Source organism: Dermatophagoides farinae, chromosome 6, assembly GCF_024713945.1.
Source record: "Dermatophagoides farinae isolate YC_2012a chromosome 6, ASM2471394v1, whole genome shotgun sequence".
In the NCBI taxonomy this organism is placed as follows: Eukaryota; Metazoa; Arthropoda; class Arachnida; order Sarcoptiformes; family Pyroglyphidae; genus Dermatophagoides; species Dermatophagoides farinae.
This window is the reverse complement of record NC_134682.1, coordinates 3,032,875-3,049,332: the sequence shown is the minus strand read 5'-3', so window position 1 is coordinate 3,049,332 and position 16,458 is coordinate 3,032,875. Positions and strand designations below refer to the sequence as shown.

Sequence of the window (16,458 nt, the reverse complement as noted above, 5' to 3'; positions counted from 1 at the left end):
CAAAGTTAAAAAAATTGCCAATTTGCAGAAAGTAAAAACTACACCATCATTTTTGTTTTCAAGAAAATTTCCTGAATCAATCATAAAAAAAACAAAAAACTTGAAAAAAAACATTGAAAAATTGGCGCGGAATCTGGTGTGTGAAATTGGAATAAACAAGGAGAAAAAAAAATCCACAAATGATGTAAATGTGTTTTTTTTCCCGCAGCTGATTACGTGGCTTTGAATCCATTATAGTGGATCGTTAACAGATTTTTATTTTTTTTATTATTATATTGGAGATAATTAGATTTAGATTTTTTTTTGTGCATTCATTTGTTTGTCATAGTCATTTTTGTTGTTGTGCTTGGATATATCTAATATGATTGACATCATTCGATATTAATAATGATGTACACATTTTTCAACGTTTCTGTATTTCAATTATCATCGTCATCATCATCATTTTTATTTTTATTTTTATTAATTCAACAAAAATTACATCAAAACAGAATCAATTTACACTCCGATTGGATCTGGATGAGTAACTGTTGTTTTTTAAAGTTATCTCATCATCATATATAATGTATTTTGTTACAAAATTATCCATATCAAAGACCAGAAAGTGGAATATAATCATAACGAAAAACAATCCCATCGGTCAGGCCACATTGGCCTATTTTATTTTTATTGTTTTCTTTTTATTTCTCTCCAATCGACCATCAAATGCCATCCAATCGCCGTCAAATTCGGTTGCAGAAGCTCTATTTCGAACAAAACCTGGCCATTATGACAAAATGTTCGGAACATTCACCGAAAATGAACGTATTGAAATGTTGAAATTGGCAAAGGAAACTTTTATATTTGCCTATGATAATTACATGAAACATGCTTTTCCTGCTGATGAACTGAATCCAGTTTATTGTCGTGGCCGTGGACCCGATTTTGATGATCCGTAATATATTTAATTTTTTATTAGTTTGAAAAATAATAATTTTATTTTTATTTCGATCAAACAGATCAAACATTAATATAAACGATGTTCTCGGGAATTATTCACTGACATTGATTGACACGTTGGACACATTGGTCGTCATGAGAAATTATAGTGAATTTCATAGAGCTGTCAAACTTGTGATCGATACGGTCAATTTCGATAACGATGCTATTGTTCAAGTTTTCGAAGCGACCATACGCGTACTTGGTGGCCTTTTATCTGCCCATTTATTAATCACCGATAATAGACTATTGTTTGGGCCTGATATTCGACCTCCATGGTACAATAATGAGCTTGTTTCATTGGCCAAAGATCTGGCTGAACGTTTATTACCTGCCTTGGAAACATCATCTACCGGTCTTCCATATCCACGAGTTCATTTACGAGAAGGTGTACCAAATTCAACATTATGTCATTGGTGTAAATCGGAAACTTGTCCTGCTGGTGCTGGATCATTATTACTTGAATTTGGTATTTTAAGCAGATTGACTGGTGATTTCCGATTCGAAATAGCTGCCAAACGTGCAATTAATACACTTTGGGGACTTCGTGCAAAAACTGGTTTATTGGGCAATTCTATTGATGTTGAATCAGCCGAATGGCTAGGTGAAATTTCTGGAATCGGTGCTGGTATTGATTCATTCTATGAATATCTTTTAAAATCTTGGATTTATTTTGGTGAACAAACGTATTGGGAAATGTTCAAAGAAAGCTATGATAAAATTAAAATTTATAATAGACGTGGTAGGCAATATTGTAATTCGGGTATTGGACAACATCCTATGTATGTCAATGTAAATATGCATAATGGTCGTACGATGACCACTTGGATCGATGCATTAGCTGCAGCATGGCCAGCCGTTCAATTATTGGCCGGTGATGTTGAAGAATCAATCTGTACACATATGGTATTTTTCAATATATGGCGTAAATTTGGTTTATTACCTGAACGTTATAATTGGCATCAATCTGAACCGGAATTATCATTCTATCCATTACGACCAGAATTAGCCGAATCAACATATCAGCTATATCAGGCTACGAAAAATCCATTTTATCTTCATGTAGGCAGAACAATACTTGAATCGATCAATAAATATACTCGATCAAATTGTGGCTATGCTACAGTACATGATGTACAGGAAAAAAGCTTAGAAGATCGAATGGAAAGTTTTTTTCTTAGTGAAACTTGCAAATATCTCTATTTGGTAATTATAATAATTAATTCATGAAATATCCTATCATTATTTAATATTCTTTGTGTTTGATTTTTTTTTTTTTTGTTAGTTATTCGACAAAGAGAATCCATTGAATAAACATTCGAATGAATATTATTTGTTCAGCACCGAAGGCCATATATTTCCATTGAATAATGAGCTTCGAAATGTTTTTGGAAGTTTCTCATCATCATCGTCGATAGATTTGTTCATAAACAACAATTCAACCAATACTATTCATCATTCGAATCCTAACTGTGATCCAATTGAACCTGAACGAAAATTATTATTGCCTTTAAAAAATGATTATTTTGCTCAACTAAGTCATGTGATCGGTGTGGAATAATAATCATCATTGTTGATTTATTATCATTTTGATTTTGGTACCAATCTTTTGTCTCAATCCTTTTTTTTTAAATATGATCAAATCAAATTTATTTATTTTCACTATACATTTCATATAATGGTGATTGATTTATTTTTTATTAAATCAATTTTTTTTTGTTGTTGAAAAAAAATGTACATAAATATTGATATTGTGTCAATCATCATCATGAAAAATATATGTAATAAAAAGGGTTAGATAAATAAAAATTTTAGTAAAGGAAAAAATTTCAGGATGCTTTTCAATTATCTACGACGTTTTGATGATGTGGATGACGTGGTTGTTGCTATTGATGATAATGAAGATGAATAATATCTCAATGATGATGACGATTTTGTGGTAGGTGATCGAGATCTCGATCTTGATTTTTGTCTTGCACGATCCAATGATGATGATGATGATGATAAAGGTTGATTTGCTTCCAATGCTTTTTTCATCAAATCACTGCGATATTTTTCCACCAATTGACTTGTAGTTTCGTATAGGTCTAACAACTTTTTCCCGGAACGGACATTCGTTTCAAGCTCATCCTGGAATTTAACCACTTTTAGTTCGATATCTCTTAGCACTTCTCGTGGTAGCATTGAAGTTTCGGAATTTGTTGTCGTATTTTTATTTTTGTCATTTTTAACAAGCTTTTCCATGAAATCATCATCTTCTAAAGGTTTACCATCAATATCATCATCGATATCATCCATATCTTGATCAGCATTTCCAACATCATTATCATCATCAATCAATTCATCTGCCGCGTAAATATCTTGAAGATTTTTATTCCATTTTGAACTAATCTTTGTTTGAGATATTGATGGTGGCAGTTCCTGATCATCGGGATCGACCGTTTCCCATTTTGAAGCTTTAAATTTATTCTTAAATGGATCTTCCATTGATTTTTGATTATCAGCAACATTAGTTGATGTCATTTCGATTCCATCCAGATCGGCATCAATGATAGGTTCACCATCAATATCATCGGCATTTGTTGCTTTGTTGAGCATTAAAAATGAAGATTTGCTCGCTAGTTCTTTGTTTTTTAACATTGTTGGATTCGATACAGCTGCAGAGGATGATGATGGCTTTGCCAGTCCAAGAAAAATGTTTTGTAATTTAATGAGAAAATCGGATGAATAAATAGCACTGTCTTCCCAGGCACGAAAACAATTCATTACACGTTGCTATAAAAAGAATAATTAGAAGAAAAAAATTAGTAAATTATTCAATAAAAATTTAAATGATCAATACCTTGAATTGTTCAGCTTTTAGACGAGCTTCAATCTGATTGTATGCTTGATGAAAAGATTGAAAAATGTTTTGCAATTTTGATTGGAATCCTCTTCGATAATTCGAAACATTCGATACTTTGACAGAACAATTGTGTAGAATATCCGACATCAAGAATAGCCTGGCAATTTTCTTATACAATGGCGTTTCCGAAATACACAATGAATCTGTTATACATTCGACAATTTCTTCCCATGAATCGGCATGTTCAATACAGAAAACCATCATATCACCAATTTTAGAACGCTGTGGACTTAATGCTCGAAGCATATCTTCAAATTTTTCTCGTTCTTTGCTGCTTAATTGATGACTTTTCGATGATGATGTGGATTTGGACGATGATTCTTTATGACGGCGTTTCTTATACTTTGTTGATTTTTTTGATGAGCCGTTTTCACGGTCTCTATGGCGATGACGATGATAACTATCACTAGAATCAGAACTTGAAGTCGATCGACGATCATCGAAATTATTGTCCAGTTCATCTTCATTAGGTAATAATTCTTCGGGCATTCCTTGTTGAAAAAGATTAATCGGTGGTGGCCGCCAAAACGATCCACCATCAAACATTCGAAATTCTTCTGTTCGCCATCGACTTGGATGTTCACCCTGTAGAACAGAATAAAGTCTCCATCGATAATATACATGAGCTGCCGATTGATTCTCAAATAGAAATGAATATTGTGGATTTGTAAGTTCTCGATTCATTAATAATGCTTCGAATGGTGGTCCTTCTCGTACGACAAATTCTACCACTCGATGTATTAGACAAAGAAGATTTCGATCTTGTGGAATTGTTACTTTAACTACAGTTCGAGATAGTAAATCATAAAATGCTTCAGGATTTTCATGGAACAATTTTTGTGGATCATTTCCGTAACTTTTTAGCAATTCTTTATCTTTTTCATCTTGAATCTGAGCATTGAATGGAAGTCCCGATAATGGTGGTGGCATGATCAAATCATGTAATGCCGTTGGTATGTAAATTGGTGTGGGCGGAATCGGTACAGCTTTACCCCAGCCTAATCGCATTTCATAATCCATAAATGTTTTACCATTCAATGCTTTCAATGCACGTTCACCATCTTTACGGCACATGAAAGCAACAAATCCACAATTTCGATTTCTGATACGTTCTTCTTCAATGCGTGGCCACATTATTTTAACCGAAGCTAACGGGCCATAACGACCAAATATATCACATAATTGTGTTTCGGTCATTTTCGGATTTAAATTTCCCAGATAAATGTTTGTCGTGTTTGGATCACCAGTATCATGTGATCCAGTTTTTTTCGTCGAACTACTATTACCACAATTGGATGTATCCAAATCATCATCATGTGATTTATAACTTTGATTCGATGTTTTTGAACTTTCTTTTCCATTGTTTCGTTGTCGGAATCGCTCTTCACGTTCTTCTTGTAGCATCTTTAATTCTTCTTTGAATATCTCTAAATTACTTTTTTTCTTACCATTACCTTTTTTCGGTTTATCATGGATACTTGTATGCGATGATGAGGTTGATGAATGATGATGAGATTTTTTATCGCTGTCATGTTTATTCTTAGATTCATGTGGTTGTGATTTTTTTCGTTCAAATTCTTCAAGTTTTTCTGGCTTATAAAATTTGCCAGAATTTTGAGCACTCAATTCTTGGCCAGAATTCGGATTGATTACAGTACCGCGTACGAATAATTTGGATTGTGATTTTGGCGTTTCAAAAGTGGCTACAAATTCTTCATATACTTCAGCACAAGCTTCTTCTTCGGCCAATTTTTTCTGTTTTTCAATATCTTTCTTTTTCTTTGGATTTAACGAAAATGATTTCATCATTTTGATTGTCGATGCTCTCTTTGCAGCTTATTAATATGATCCAGTCAAAAAAAAACTGATACAATAAACGTCTCGGTTAGTTTTATATCAAAGTGTCAACATTTTTTTCCGGATGAAAAATAAAATAATTCAAAGAAATTCTTAGAAACAATCACAAGATTTAACTTTTATAATCATATAATTTGATTCATGAATAAAATAAAAAAATTCACTGATTATAATATGACCAAACAGAAACCGCTCATCTGACTTGATATTTTAGATCGTGATTGACCATTCAAATAGATTGTTCCATCACGTGACCAAGAATAATGAATCCGAAATTATCCATCAGATGTCAGCCATTGTTGAAGAATGATCAAATATAATCAGCTGTCACATAGTGATCCATGCTAGATCCATTCTGTTTTTCAAGTGTTCCAATCAAATAATATGGCTCCGGATAATTCATTTTGGCATGCAGCTTTGCTTTACATTAATCGTCCTAATCTACTAAACAAACGGTTAATTGGTGCTAAATTGGAACGATTTTGGCAATTTCCACATGAAAACTATGATATTGAACAATTTCTGTCAACACCGAATTTCAAAACGAGTATTAAACACCTTGATTCCATTTTTATTATTTGTGATAAGAATAATAAAAATCTTTTGAATTTTTGTGATCCAACAAATGAATTGCAACATCAACGACCAATATTAATACTACGAAAATTATTCCGTAAACAATCACTGAAATCATTGCTCAAGTGTTCAACATCATCTGATCAATCTAATAATATCGAATATGATTTTGTATGTCTATGGCCATTATTAAATAAATTCATCATCGTACCATTAGATGTTGAACCCGGATTCAATGTTAATATTAGACAAGATGAAAATTCTAGTCATGTTCAAATTAATATTCGAAATGGTAACGATGACATTGCTTTTGCATTGAAATTGATTGATGATGTCGATAAAGCACAAAACTGTGATAAGCAAAACTTTCATCTTGAACTTTCTTTTCCATCATTGGTACCAAATGAAGAAAATGGAAAAGAATCACAATTATGGTTGAAAAATGTTTTCACGAATAAATTCGAACGATGGATTCGACAGCAACGTCAGAATGTTGAAATAACAAACAAAAACAACAGCAAACATAAAGTCAAACGGAAAGAACAAGAAAAAAGTAAAAATAATGACAAATACAACAATCGTGATAATAAAAACTTGGAAGGATCAATTAGAAATATTTCTGTAGAAAACTATTGCGAAAATTATAATCGCCTTAAGCAAAAATATGTTCAACCATTGATGCGTATATGGACTACCATTGAAAATACCGATCCGATCAAATTCATTTATGAAGATATTGCCATTGCAGCTTATTTGATTACATTGTGGCAAGAAGAAATGGAAAAGTTTGATACCAAGTTTCAACAACGGAAACAAACATTTGCCGATATCGGCTGCGGTAATGGACTTTTAGTCTATATACTTACTCAGGAAGGATATAACGGATATGGTGTCGATTTACGACGACGTAATATTTGGAATCTATACAACAATGATAATGATGATGATAAAGAGAGAAAAAAAGTTCGATTAATCGAAATGAAGATTGACCTTTTTGAATATGAAACTACGGATGATTTTGGCCTGCCACATTGTGATTGGATGATCGGTAATCATTCGGATGAATTGACACCATGGATTCTATATATGGCTTCCATGCAAAATACACAAACAAGAGTATTTCTATTGCCTTGTTGTTGTTATAATTTGGATGGTTTCAAATTTCAACGTACAACAGAACCATCAACAAAAAGTCAATACCAATGTTATATTGATTTTCTTGAAAGTCTTTGTTATCAATTTGGATTTGCTCAATGTCAACGTGATAAGCTACGTATACCGTCTACAAAACGTATTTGTTTAATCTGTACTGGCCGAACATATTTGATGTCATTGGTTTCGGACAACAACATTATTAATGATAGTAGTGGTGAACAAAAAAACATTGGCAAACAAAACGATGAATCGATCGAATCAGAATGGCAACAAAAACGTCGTCAAATAGTTAGACAATCATTACAGAAACAGAATGACTATCATCAACGAAAACGTTTACGTGAGACCAAAGAACCCGTACGTAATTGTACTCATATCGATCAGAATATCAAACAAGAAATCATTAGTAGATTGTCTAACGCTTTGATATCTCAAACGGACAACGACAACGACCCTTATGATGGATCGTCGTTGAGTTTTCATGAGGCGATTGCTTTGCTCGATTGCAACAATCATAATGATGATGATGATAGAGATAAAGATCGGATACGTAAACATTTGAAAAATCAATGCGGTGGTCTACAAACATTTATTCGTAATCATAAATTTATATTTACTATTCGTGATGGACGAATTCGATTTCAATCGATTGATTATCTACGTATTTGGAACCAAAATAAAGATAATGATCCAAATGGTGAACAAATGAAATCAACAAAAAAAGATTGTTGGTTTTATCGAAATCATCCACGTGGCTGTCCATTGTTGGCCAATGAATGTCGATTTAGGCATCGGATTTAACGATAACGATTATCACACACATACAACAAAATGGTCAACCTGTGGACCTTTACAAATATATTTTTGTATTAAAATTGAAAATTTTTTTTATTATCATCATTGTATTCTTGTTTTTTTGTTATTGTCGTTATATACTGATTTAATGTATTTTGACTATAAATATCATTTATCATGATTTTTTATAATACAAAAAAAACGAAAGAAAAAAAAATATGACAAGAGATTCAAGAGATTTTATATGTCTGTTATATCCGATTTATGGTGTTCAAAAATGACGTAATAATGATTATATATATATACAAAATGATGATTGAATATATTTGGTATAATTTTGTCGATTGTAAAAATGTTACATCGATATATATATGACATTCAAATGATGATGATGATGATGATGATGAAGAAAAGAAAAAATAATCACACACACACACATTCGAAATATACAAAAGAAATAAGGAAAAAAAAATCCATTGCGACCATTCAAAGAAAGGTCGTCGAATCGAATGACATACATATAATGAATGAATTCAAAAGATGTTGTTTTTTTTAATGATCAAAAATTGATGAATGAATGAATGACTGGATTTTTTTTTTATTATTTACAACGGAACATCTTTTGATAATCATGTCAATATCTATGTATGTGTGTGTGTGTGTATGTGACAATGACTATGAACTTTAAAGCCAACAAACAATACATACACACACACACACAGTTCTTGACAATCACTAAATATTGAATATATAACAATAGATCGAAGAAAGAAAAAAAATAAAAAATAAAAAAAAAACATAAGGAAACAAACAAAGCTCACAGGTATGAACAGAGAGAGAACAAAAAAAAAAGAATGAAAAGTAAAATAAAAAACAAAATTTTTTTTTTCGAAATAATGAACATAATGAATGAATGAATTCAATGATTTCAGGTGTCGGCGTTATCATTATGATCATGATCATCATCATGATCATTATCAGCATGAACAATATTAATGAATATACAAAGAAATGATGATTGATTCGATGATGATAATGTTATTCTATTCATTTGATGGTAAAATAGTCAATATGACAAGATCATGATGATGAAAATAATTAAAGATGTTCAGTAGAAAGAAAAAAAAAGCAAGAGAATCGATTTAATTCATTTAAAGAATCGTACCTGCTGTGTGTGTGTGTGTGTGTGTGTGTGAATAAGGTTGATTTGGATGGTTTAACGTCGGCGTGACAACACGATCTAATGCAGCAGCATCATGCACACTTCCTCAATTTAATTTCTTTTATTTTTTGAGTTTTGTTTTTTCGTTCATTGTTTGACAACAACAACAACAACAACAACAACAAAAACGAAAAAATATATAACGAAACGTAACAAAACAATCAGAAGATGAATTGAATTGCAAATTCATAATGATTGGTTAGATTGAAAATGAAAATGACGAACGAACATAGATGAATGTTGTTGATGATGGTCATTACAATTGACTTATATCTTCGTAATCACCTTCTACAATATCATCATCATTTTCATCTGATTCTTCCTGATGAGCAGCAGCAGCAGCAACAGCAGCAGCGGATGTTGCAGTATGATTACAACCATAATCATCGGCTGTTATTGTTGTCGCTTCACTATCACCAGTCGAATATGACATTGATGATGTTCGTTGTTTTTGTTGATGATGTTTTGTTTGCTGATGTTGTTGATCATTATTATTACTATTGTCCATTTCATCTAATGATTGTTGTTTTCTTGTTGATATTTTACGATTTTTGTTATTACCACTAATATCGCGACGATCATGAAGAAGAAAATGATTGCTATTATCATTATTATCATTCGATAAATGTGGATTAGGCAACGGACGGCGTTGATGACGATTTGTATGATGACGATTATTATTTATATTATTGTTGAATGTAAATGGCATAGGTTGACATCGTGGTTCGGTTGCCACCGATGAACATTCACCATTTTGACTGCTATTCATATCGAAATCATCAAGATCAGAATATGCAGGAGGTGGTATAATCGTTACATTTTCACCACCACCACCAGCAGCTGCAGTACCGTTTTGTCGATTAGCCAATAAGGCTCCAGGTAGTAATCGACGATGCATCGGTGCACTATTGATAATAGGTACATTGTTATCACTATTGCCTTGGATATTATTCAATAATGCACGACGATGATTTAAGATTGTTGGCAAAGGACCATAACGTGGTGTTGCAGGTGGTGAATTACCACGGCCATTACGAAGATTATTTACTGTTGCTGCTGTTGCCGCCGTTAATAATGGACTATTGACATTACGTTCGTTAACTACTAAAATTGTATGATTGATGTTGTCATTGTTGTTGTTGTTATTAGTATTGAGATTTACAAATAAATCTTCTTCACCTTCTGCATAGGTTTGTTGTCCGCCGACGAATTTGCGTTTTTTGAACCACCTTTAGGTACATTCAATACAAGATTGATTGGTTTTGAATTAACTAATGTTCCCATATCAGCCGGATGTCCAATAGGATGGCCAGCAGTGGAATAATGATGGCCTAAAGTGCCATGTGTTCCATATAATGGTGCCATACCAGCAGGACCATGGCCATGGCCGGCTGTGAGTCTTGTCAAACCAGTTGTACCATGATGGCCAGCTGTCAATGCACCAGCAAAATTATGTGGATCAAGATAACTATGTGGATCGTCATATGGCGAACATATTCCAGGATCATCTTTCCTACATCTTCGACTGAATATGTAGCCAATAATGAAACCAAAAACCAATGATGTAACCACTGATGTAACTACAGCCAATGCAAATGTTTCACTTGAATAAATAGGAACCGCACTTGGACCTGTTGTCATATCAGATTCCTGTTCATCACTTGTGTCCATACGATTGTCATCCATATTATTCTCATCGGATGTTCCAGATGGCATACCAGGCCGTCCATCGGGACATCTAGGATCCCAGCCCATTTCAATATTTTGTACAAAATTTTCACGATTCCAATAACGTGAACGTGAACTAGTACATTTTTGTTGTTGTAAATCGAATGAACAATAAGGATCCTGAAGCCGTACACATTCACCACAGGTTTTTGCTTGACATCGATATAATCGAATGGTTTTAATTTCGTGAGACGAAAATGCAACCAATTTGGCATTATAATAAGATGGATGTACTAATAATTGTGTGACAGGAGTTCCACGTGGAAATACAGTTATCTCTTCAATCACAACTGGTACGACCGAACTACCATGATCATTTGAATGTCCGGCCAAAGGACTAGCTGCATTGATAGCTTTGAGGACGGTTCCATTACTGGTTCCAATGAACAAAACATCATAAGTTTTGCCTGAAGCTGTTTCAATCTGAGGATCGACAGCAATTGATGTAAATCGTGATTGAAATGATGTACGGACAAGAATCGGTGCATTCCAAAATGATTGTACAGTATGATCCATAAGTGAATGTTCTTTAATAAATTTTAATGTATTTTCGGGCAAACTTTGTGAATTATTTGAACATTCACCCGGACGTGGTGAAAGCTGTGGCGATTCGGGTAACCAATTCGAATCGATATCTTTTTGTACTTTGAATGGACCACGAAAAACGGTTTCAATATCGGCCATGCGGAATGCACAGATAGCCGAACCGCCTATTGAATTGGCTGGTGTTGTAAAAACACTATATATCAATTGTTCATTTTGTCCACCATATAAACCTTTGACAATTTCCGAGCTAGCCTCTGTAAAGAAAAAAAACGAGAAAAAAATAAATATTAATGGACGGCAACAAAAAATTGTGGTTATTTTTCATTTAGAAATGGAAAAAAAAAGAAAAAAAAACAAACACCCAATCAAACCAAATCAAACAAACGAAAAAAAACGAAACCAAAAGAATTTGTTTTAACTTACGGATCTCGTTAAAATAGAATGGAAAATCACCAGGAATTGAACAATTAAGGCGAGCTTTTAGAAATGTTGTCCATCGAGCTCTGATATCGAACATTGATGATGATGATGATGATTGTATCGGGTAAACATTGGACAGAAATAAATGATAATGATGATTATTATTAGAAATGATGATAATAATAATAATAATGATATTTACCGAAATTTATGTGGACCACCATTATCTCGGGCACAGACACGGGCCACTCTTGAATAGATTGCTTTACCACAGTTGATATATTCCACTGCAGTCTCACGGAATAGAAAGTAAACATGGCCATTGTAAGGAAATGAGCTAACAAAATTTGGTGCTAAAAAAAAAAAAATAAAGAAAAAGAAAATGATGATAAAGTAGAAAACAAAAAGTTGAAATCATAATCATTATCAACATCATTATTATTTGGATCATCATTCGAATTCGAATGATCATTATGATTCCAGGACCCAAAAATAATAAAGTAGTGACAATTCAGAATTACAACAACAGATAATTACCGTTCAAATGTTTTGGATTAAATTGATCAGTACGTAATGGTTCACGATAGATCAATGGATCGGCACCGGTAAAACCGCCTACAGTTGCAACATATAAATTATTCTCTATTGTTCAATTAGGATTGAATGGAAAAATGAAAAAAAAAATTTAAATTTTAAAATTAGTCTTGATTATCATCAATGAGAAAAATGAACAAAAAAAAAAAGAATCTCAAAGATAAAAAATGAAAAACAAAACGAAAAAAATTTACTACTTCTAGAATCAAAGAATATCATGTTGTTAACGGTTTTTGTTTGTCAGTTACCTGAACGTTCATGGAAAGATCCTATACATGGTTGATGAAATTATGGTGAGTTTATAGAGAGAGAGAGAATGTGGAAAAATTTCATGAAAAAAAAGATGAAATAGAAAATTCAAAGTGAGAAAGAAATAGTGAAAAAAAAGTGATGAAAAAACATGATGATGAATCGTTTGCTGAGAAAAAAAAATTCTACGACGAAAATTTTTACCACGAAAACAAAAACTTACCATAAAATGTATAAGTGCTTGAATATGATGGATCATATGGACAGATGGCTTCGCCAGGTTTTTCACTTAGTTTCAAAAAATTGTGCATCTGTACAGATTTTGAAGATTATAACAAAAAAAAAAATAAAAAAAATTCTCCATCAAAATTCGTTTTACAAGTATTAACAAAATGAAAAAAAAAATCTGGACAGCCAAAAAAGAGAGAAAAAAAAATCATAAATAACACATACCGGACCATATTGATAGCTACGGCACTTTGGTTTAAAAGCATTCGTTCCACACACCAATATACGATCATCGGATAATTTGGCCAATACTTTTATATAATTTTGGCATGCATCTTCGGATTTTCCTTTATATTTACACATACCAATATCATCTTCATTACTTGACCATTCTAATTTCTGTGTGTGTGTGTGTGTGTGTGTGTGTGTTTGAAAAAAAGAAAAAAAAATAGACAGACAATTAGTTTCAATGAATGTAGGAAATTGAATCAATCGATAAAAAAGAGAATCAAATCAAAGTGAATGACTCATTCGTTGGCTATTTATTTTAATGTGAAAATCTAACGCGCACACACACAAACACATGCATTTTTAAATATTTTTGGCAAATAAAAACGAAATGAAATAAAAAAAAGGAGCAATAATCACAGAATTTTTTTTAATGAAAAAAATTCTGTGCGTGCGTGTGTTAATTTTTTTAAATTTTCCACATTCAATGTCAAATATTATATACAACATTTATTGCCCAAATGCAAACAATCGTATGTGTGTGTGTGTGTGTGATTACAGCGATGAAATGAAATCCAGTCATCCAGACAGTGTTCTCTCTGGTACAATCTAAAAGAAATGAAGAAAAATCTTTCTGTGATAATAAGCACGTGCTGAGTCATGTCACACTTAATATATTATTATTATTCAACTCATATATATTGGATCGATAGCATTTTTTTTTTTTTTTTGTTGAACCGGACTAGCTGGCTGGCCAGCCAAATGATCAATATTCGATGGGTCGGTTATTTTGTTTTGTTTCTCTCTCTCTCTCTTGTGTAAAAATAACCGAGAGAAAAGAATAGTATATTTATTTTCGGACTATATGAAAATAAAGCACGTGACATTCAAGAATACACATGAATATGGTGTGTGTGTGTGTGTGTGTGCAAACAACACATACATAACATTAACCGAATGAAATGTAATTTCGGGATATTATAATGAAAAAAAATTGAGCAATATACTAATACTACTACTAATGTTTGATGATGGTAATTAATCAAAATGTCGATGTTGTATAGAAATTATTCGACAACCAAAATCAACGAAATCATCATCAACAGAATTGAATCCACTAACCAACCACTCTGATACTGTCGTTGTCGTTGTTGTTATCTCTCTCGCTCGTTGATGTGATTTTACATTTGGTTCATATTATGTATACACCTTGTGTTTCATTTTCTATTCCAAAACACCGTAAATCGCAATATACAACAAGGTTTTAAAAGTTTAAATAAAATATATACATTTGCAAATATTCGATAATTCAAACGGGAAAAAAGCCAGACGATAAACACACTTGCAAACATACACACACACACACACACACATCATGAATTTGTTTATACACACACACACACAGGAAAAAATAATGTGTCTCCAGTGATTCATTCATTTATTCATTTTCTTTGCCATGGTTGTTTATATATATATAATATGTTTACTACTTTTCTACAGTGTGAATCTCACTGTCAAAGTAACACAAAGTATTATTATTATTAGAATTCATTGAAACTTTTATTTCAGCAAATTTTTTTTTCTTCATCATCATTGCCCGATTCTTTTGCATCTGGGATTGAGTGTTCCAAAAAAAAAAAAAAAATATCTATCAAATGACCATGGAACAAAAACCATTGCGTTCACTATATGTTTGAATAAAAACAGTATCTATGAACCGAGGCAAATAAAAAAAAAATAATAATTCCCGATGAAAAAAACCAGGAAAATGAGATTGATTTCCGTGAATGGAATTGATTGGAAAAAATAATATTGAGCTATTGAATACACACACACACACATTGTTCAAATGGAATTCATTTAAATCTTTAGAGGGGTTTGAAATAATGGAATTTTTTTTTTGGGGGCGGTAGGGAACAAATGTGTAACCGCTGTGTGAACAACAAATCAAATTATTATGAAACTATATGTGTGAATTTGTGTCGAATTTTTTTTTATTCAATGCTTGCCCGTTTTAAAGCTAATCACATTCACTATTAGCATCGAATTTGACCAGATTTTCTATTTATCGGGCTATCAACAACAACAACAATAGAGAAAATAAAAAACAAAAGAACAAAAAAAAAAATATTGTCTGGTACTATGATTTTGGATTATTATTTATACTTTGCCATAATAATCATGTTTAAATCTATTTGCTGCTATTGTTGCTAATGAATCAATGATATCTCATCATCATCATCATCAAGAATCAAGAATCAGAATCGAAATAATGAGAACAATAACCAGTGAGAAATGAACGAGAATAATAAATACACACACATAAACACTAAAGATATTTCTTTATTCTGGTTGCTAGGGTATTTATCACCATTATATATAATTCACATTGTACTATGTTGAAAAAAAAATATTTCAATTCTGGTGACCAATGAGAATGGAACCGAAACAAAGAAAAAAAGAGAAAAAAATCGTTACGTTAAACGGTTGCCGACACATACACACATTAAAATCATTATTATTGTGTGTGTATGTCATTGGGTTGTTGCAATAATTTTTTTTCTCTCGGTAACAAATAAAAACAAAAAAAAATTACGAACCGGTTCAGAATGAACTTTTCTATCCATTTGTTTGTTCATTCAATAGAATTTCTATTGTATTTCAATTTCTCTATAGTGAATGGATGAACAAAACAAAAATAAATGAAAAACATTTGTGAACCGATTGCTTAATTCACAGAGAATTTTAGCAATTTCTGTAGATTCTTGGCTTTTTTCATATTATCAGTTTGTTAACAACAACAACAACAACAAACGATGAACAAAAATCTCTTGACAGTAGAGTGAATAACAATTTTTCACAAGTATAACAACAAGAATTTGCTTTATCCCACCAGAAAAAAAACAGTAACGAATAGAAAGAAAAAAAAGAGAAAATTTTCAACCATTGAATCGCCATCACATGAAATCCAGAGTTT

General features: G+C 32.1%; 5 protein-coding genes across 8 annotated transcripts in view; 2 read left to right on the top strand and 3 right to left on the bottom strand.

Moving 5' to 3' along the window:
- Positions 1 to 191: 191 nt before the first annotated feature.
- Positions 192 to 2,805, top strand: LOC124493999 (ER degradation-enhancing alpha-mannosidase-like protein 1). The gene is made up of 3 exons (XM_047057132.2): positions 192 to 934; positions 999 to 2,184; positions 2,264 to 2,805. The coding sequence occupies exons 1-3, from the start codon at positions 564 to 566 to the stop codon at positions 2,537 to 2,539; spliced, it is 1,833 nt and encodes a 610-aa protein (XP_046913088.1). The 5' UTR covers positions 192 to 563; the 3' UTR covers positions 2,540 to 2,805.
- On the bottom strand, positions 2,655 to 5,944 carry LOC124493996 (U2 snRNP-associated SURP motif-containing protein). Of its 2 annotated transcripts, XM_075731756.1 has the most exons (3): positions 4,355 to 5,928; positions 3,821 to 4,210; positions 2,655 to 3,753 (listed from the first exon to the last, which is right to left on the bottom strand). In XM_075731756.1, the coding sequence occupies exons 1-3, from the start codon at positions 5,690 to 5,692 to the stop codon at positions 2,824 to 2,826; spliced, it is 2,658 nt and encodes an 885-aa protein (XP_075587871.1). In that variant the 5' UTR covers positions 5,693 to 5,928; the 3' UTR covers positions 2,655 to 2,823. The 2 variants fall into 2 exon arrangements, with proteins under 2 accessions (XP_075587871.1, XP_046913085.2); XM_047057129.2 differs by having other exon boundaries at positions 3,821 to 5,944.
- A 120-nt stretch (positions 5,945 to 6,064) lies between these two features.
- LOC142597579 (uncharacterized) lies at positions 6,065 to 10,650 on the bottom strand. Its single transcript, XM_075731755.1, has 2 exons — positions 10,254 to 10,650; positions 6,065 to 10,010 (listed from the first exon to the last, which is right to left on the bottom strand). Exons 1-2 carry the CDS (start codon positions 10,384 to 10,386, stop codon positions 9,745 to 9,747), a joined length of 399 nt encoding a protein of 132 aa, XP_075587870.1. The 5' UTR covers positions 10,387 to 10,650; the 3' UTR covers positions 6,065 to 9,744.
- Positions 6,125 to 8,368, top strand: LOC124493251 (putative tRNA (uracil-O(2)-)-methyltransferase). The gene has a single exon (XM_047056320.2). It carries the CDS (start codon positions 6,125 to 6,127, stop codon positions 8,270 to 8,272), a length of 2,148 nt encoding a protein of 715 aa, XP_046912276.2. The 3' UTR covers positions 8,273 to 8,368.
- Positions 10,148 to 16,458, bottom strand: part of LOC124493250 (semaphorin-1A) — a 33,742-nt gene continuing 27,431 nt past the window's right edge. The window contains exons 5-11 of one of the 3 annotated variants that reach the window (XM_075731752.1): positions 13,479 to 13,652; positions 13,249 to 13,336; positions 13,025 to 13,045; positions 12,720 to 12,824; positions 12,385 to 12,535; positions 12,186 to 12,265; positions 10,148 to 12,016 (exon numbers count right to left, since the gene is read on the bottom strand). In XM_075731752.1, coding sequence (XP_075587867.1) covers positions 10,647 to 12,016; positions 12,186 to 12,265; positions 12,385 to 12,535; positions 12,720 to 12,824; positions 13,025 to 13,045; positions 13,249 to 13,336; positions 13,479 to 13,652 — 1,989 coding nt within the window. In that variant the 3' untranslated portion in view covers positions 10,148 to 10,646. The remainder of the gene's footprint in view (positions 12,017 to 12,185; positions 12,266 to 12,384; positions 12,536 to 12,719; positions 12,825 to 13,024; positions 13,046 to 13,248; positions 13,337 to 13,478; positions 13,653 to 16,458) is intronic. The other 2 variants (XM_075731753.1, XM_075731754.1) reach the window with 2 other exon arrangements.

Coding starts and splice junctions, on each gene's coding strand:
- LOC142597579 (XM_075731755.1), bottom strand. CDS start 10,386: ATGCATCGTCGATTACTACCTGGAGCCTTATTGGCTAATCGACAAAAC. Junction 10,011..10,253: donor TCTTGATGATTTCGATATGA/ATAGCAGTCAAA, acceptor CAAGAAAACAAC/AATCATTAGATGAAATGGAC.
- LOC124493251 (XM_047056320.2), top strand. CDS start 6,125: ATGGCTCCGGATAATTCATTTTGGCATGCAGCTTTGCTTTACATTAAT.
- LOC124493999 (XM_047057132.2), top strand. CDS start 564: ATGTATTTTGTTACAAAATTATCCATATCAAAGACCAGAAAGTGGAAT. Junction 935..998: donor GGACCCGATTTTGATGATCC/GTAATATATTTA, acceptor TCGATCAAACAG/ATCAAACATTAATATAAACG. Junction 2,185..2,263: donor CTTGCAAATATCTCTATTTG/GTAATTATAATA, acceptor TTTTTTTGTTAG/TTATTCGACAAAGAGAATCC.
- LOC124493996 (XM_047057129.2), bottom strand. CDS start 5,692: ATGATGAAATCATTTTCGTTAAATCCAAAGAAAAAGAAAGATATTGAA. Junction 3,754..3,820: donor TAAAAGCTGAACAATTCAAG/GTATTGATCATT, acceptor TTCTTTTTATAG/CAACGTGTAATGAATTGTTT.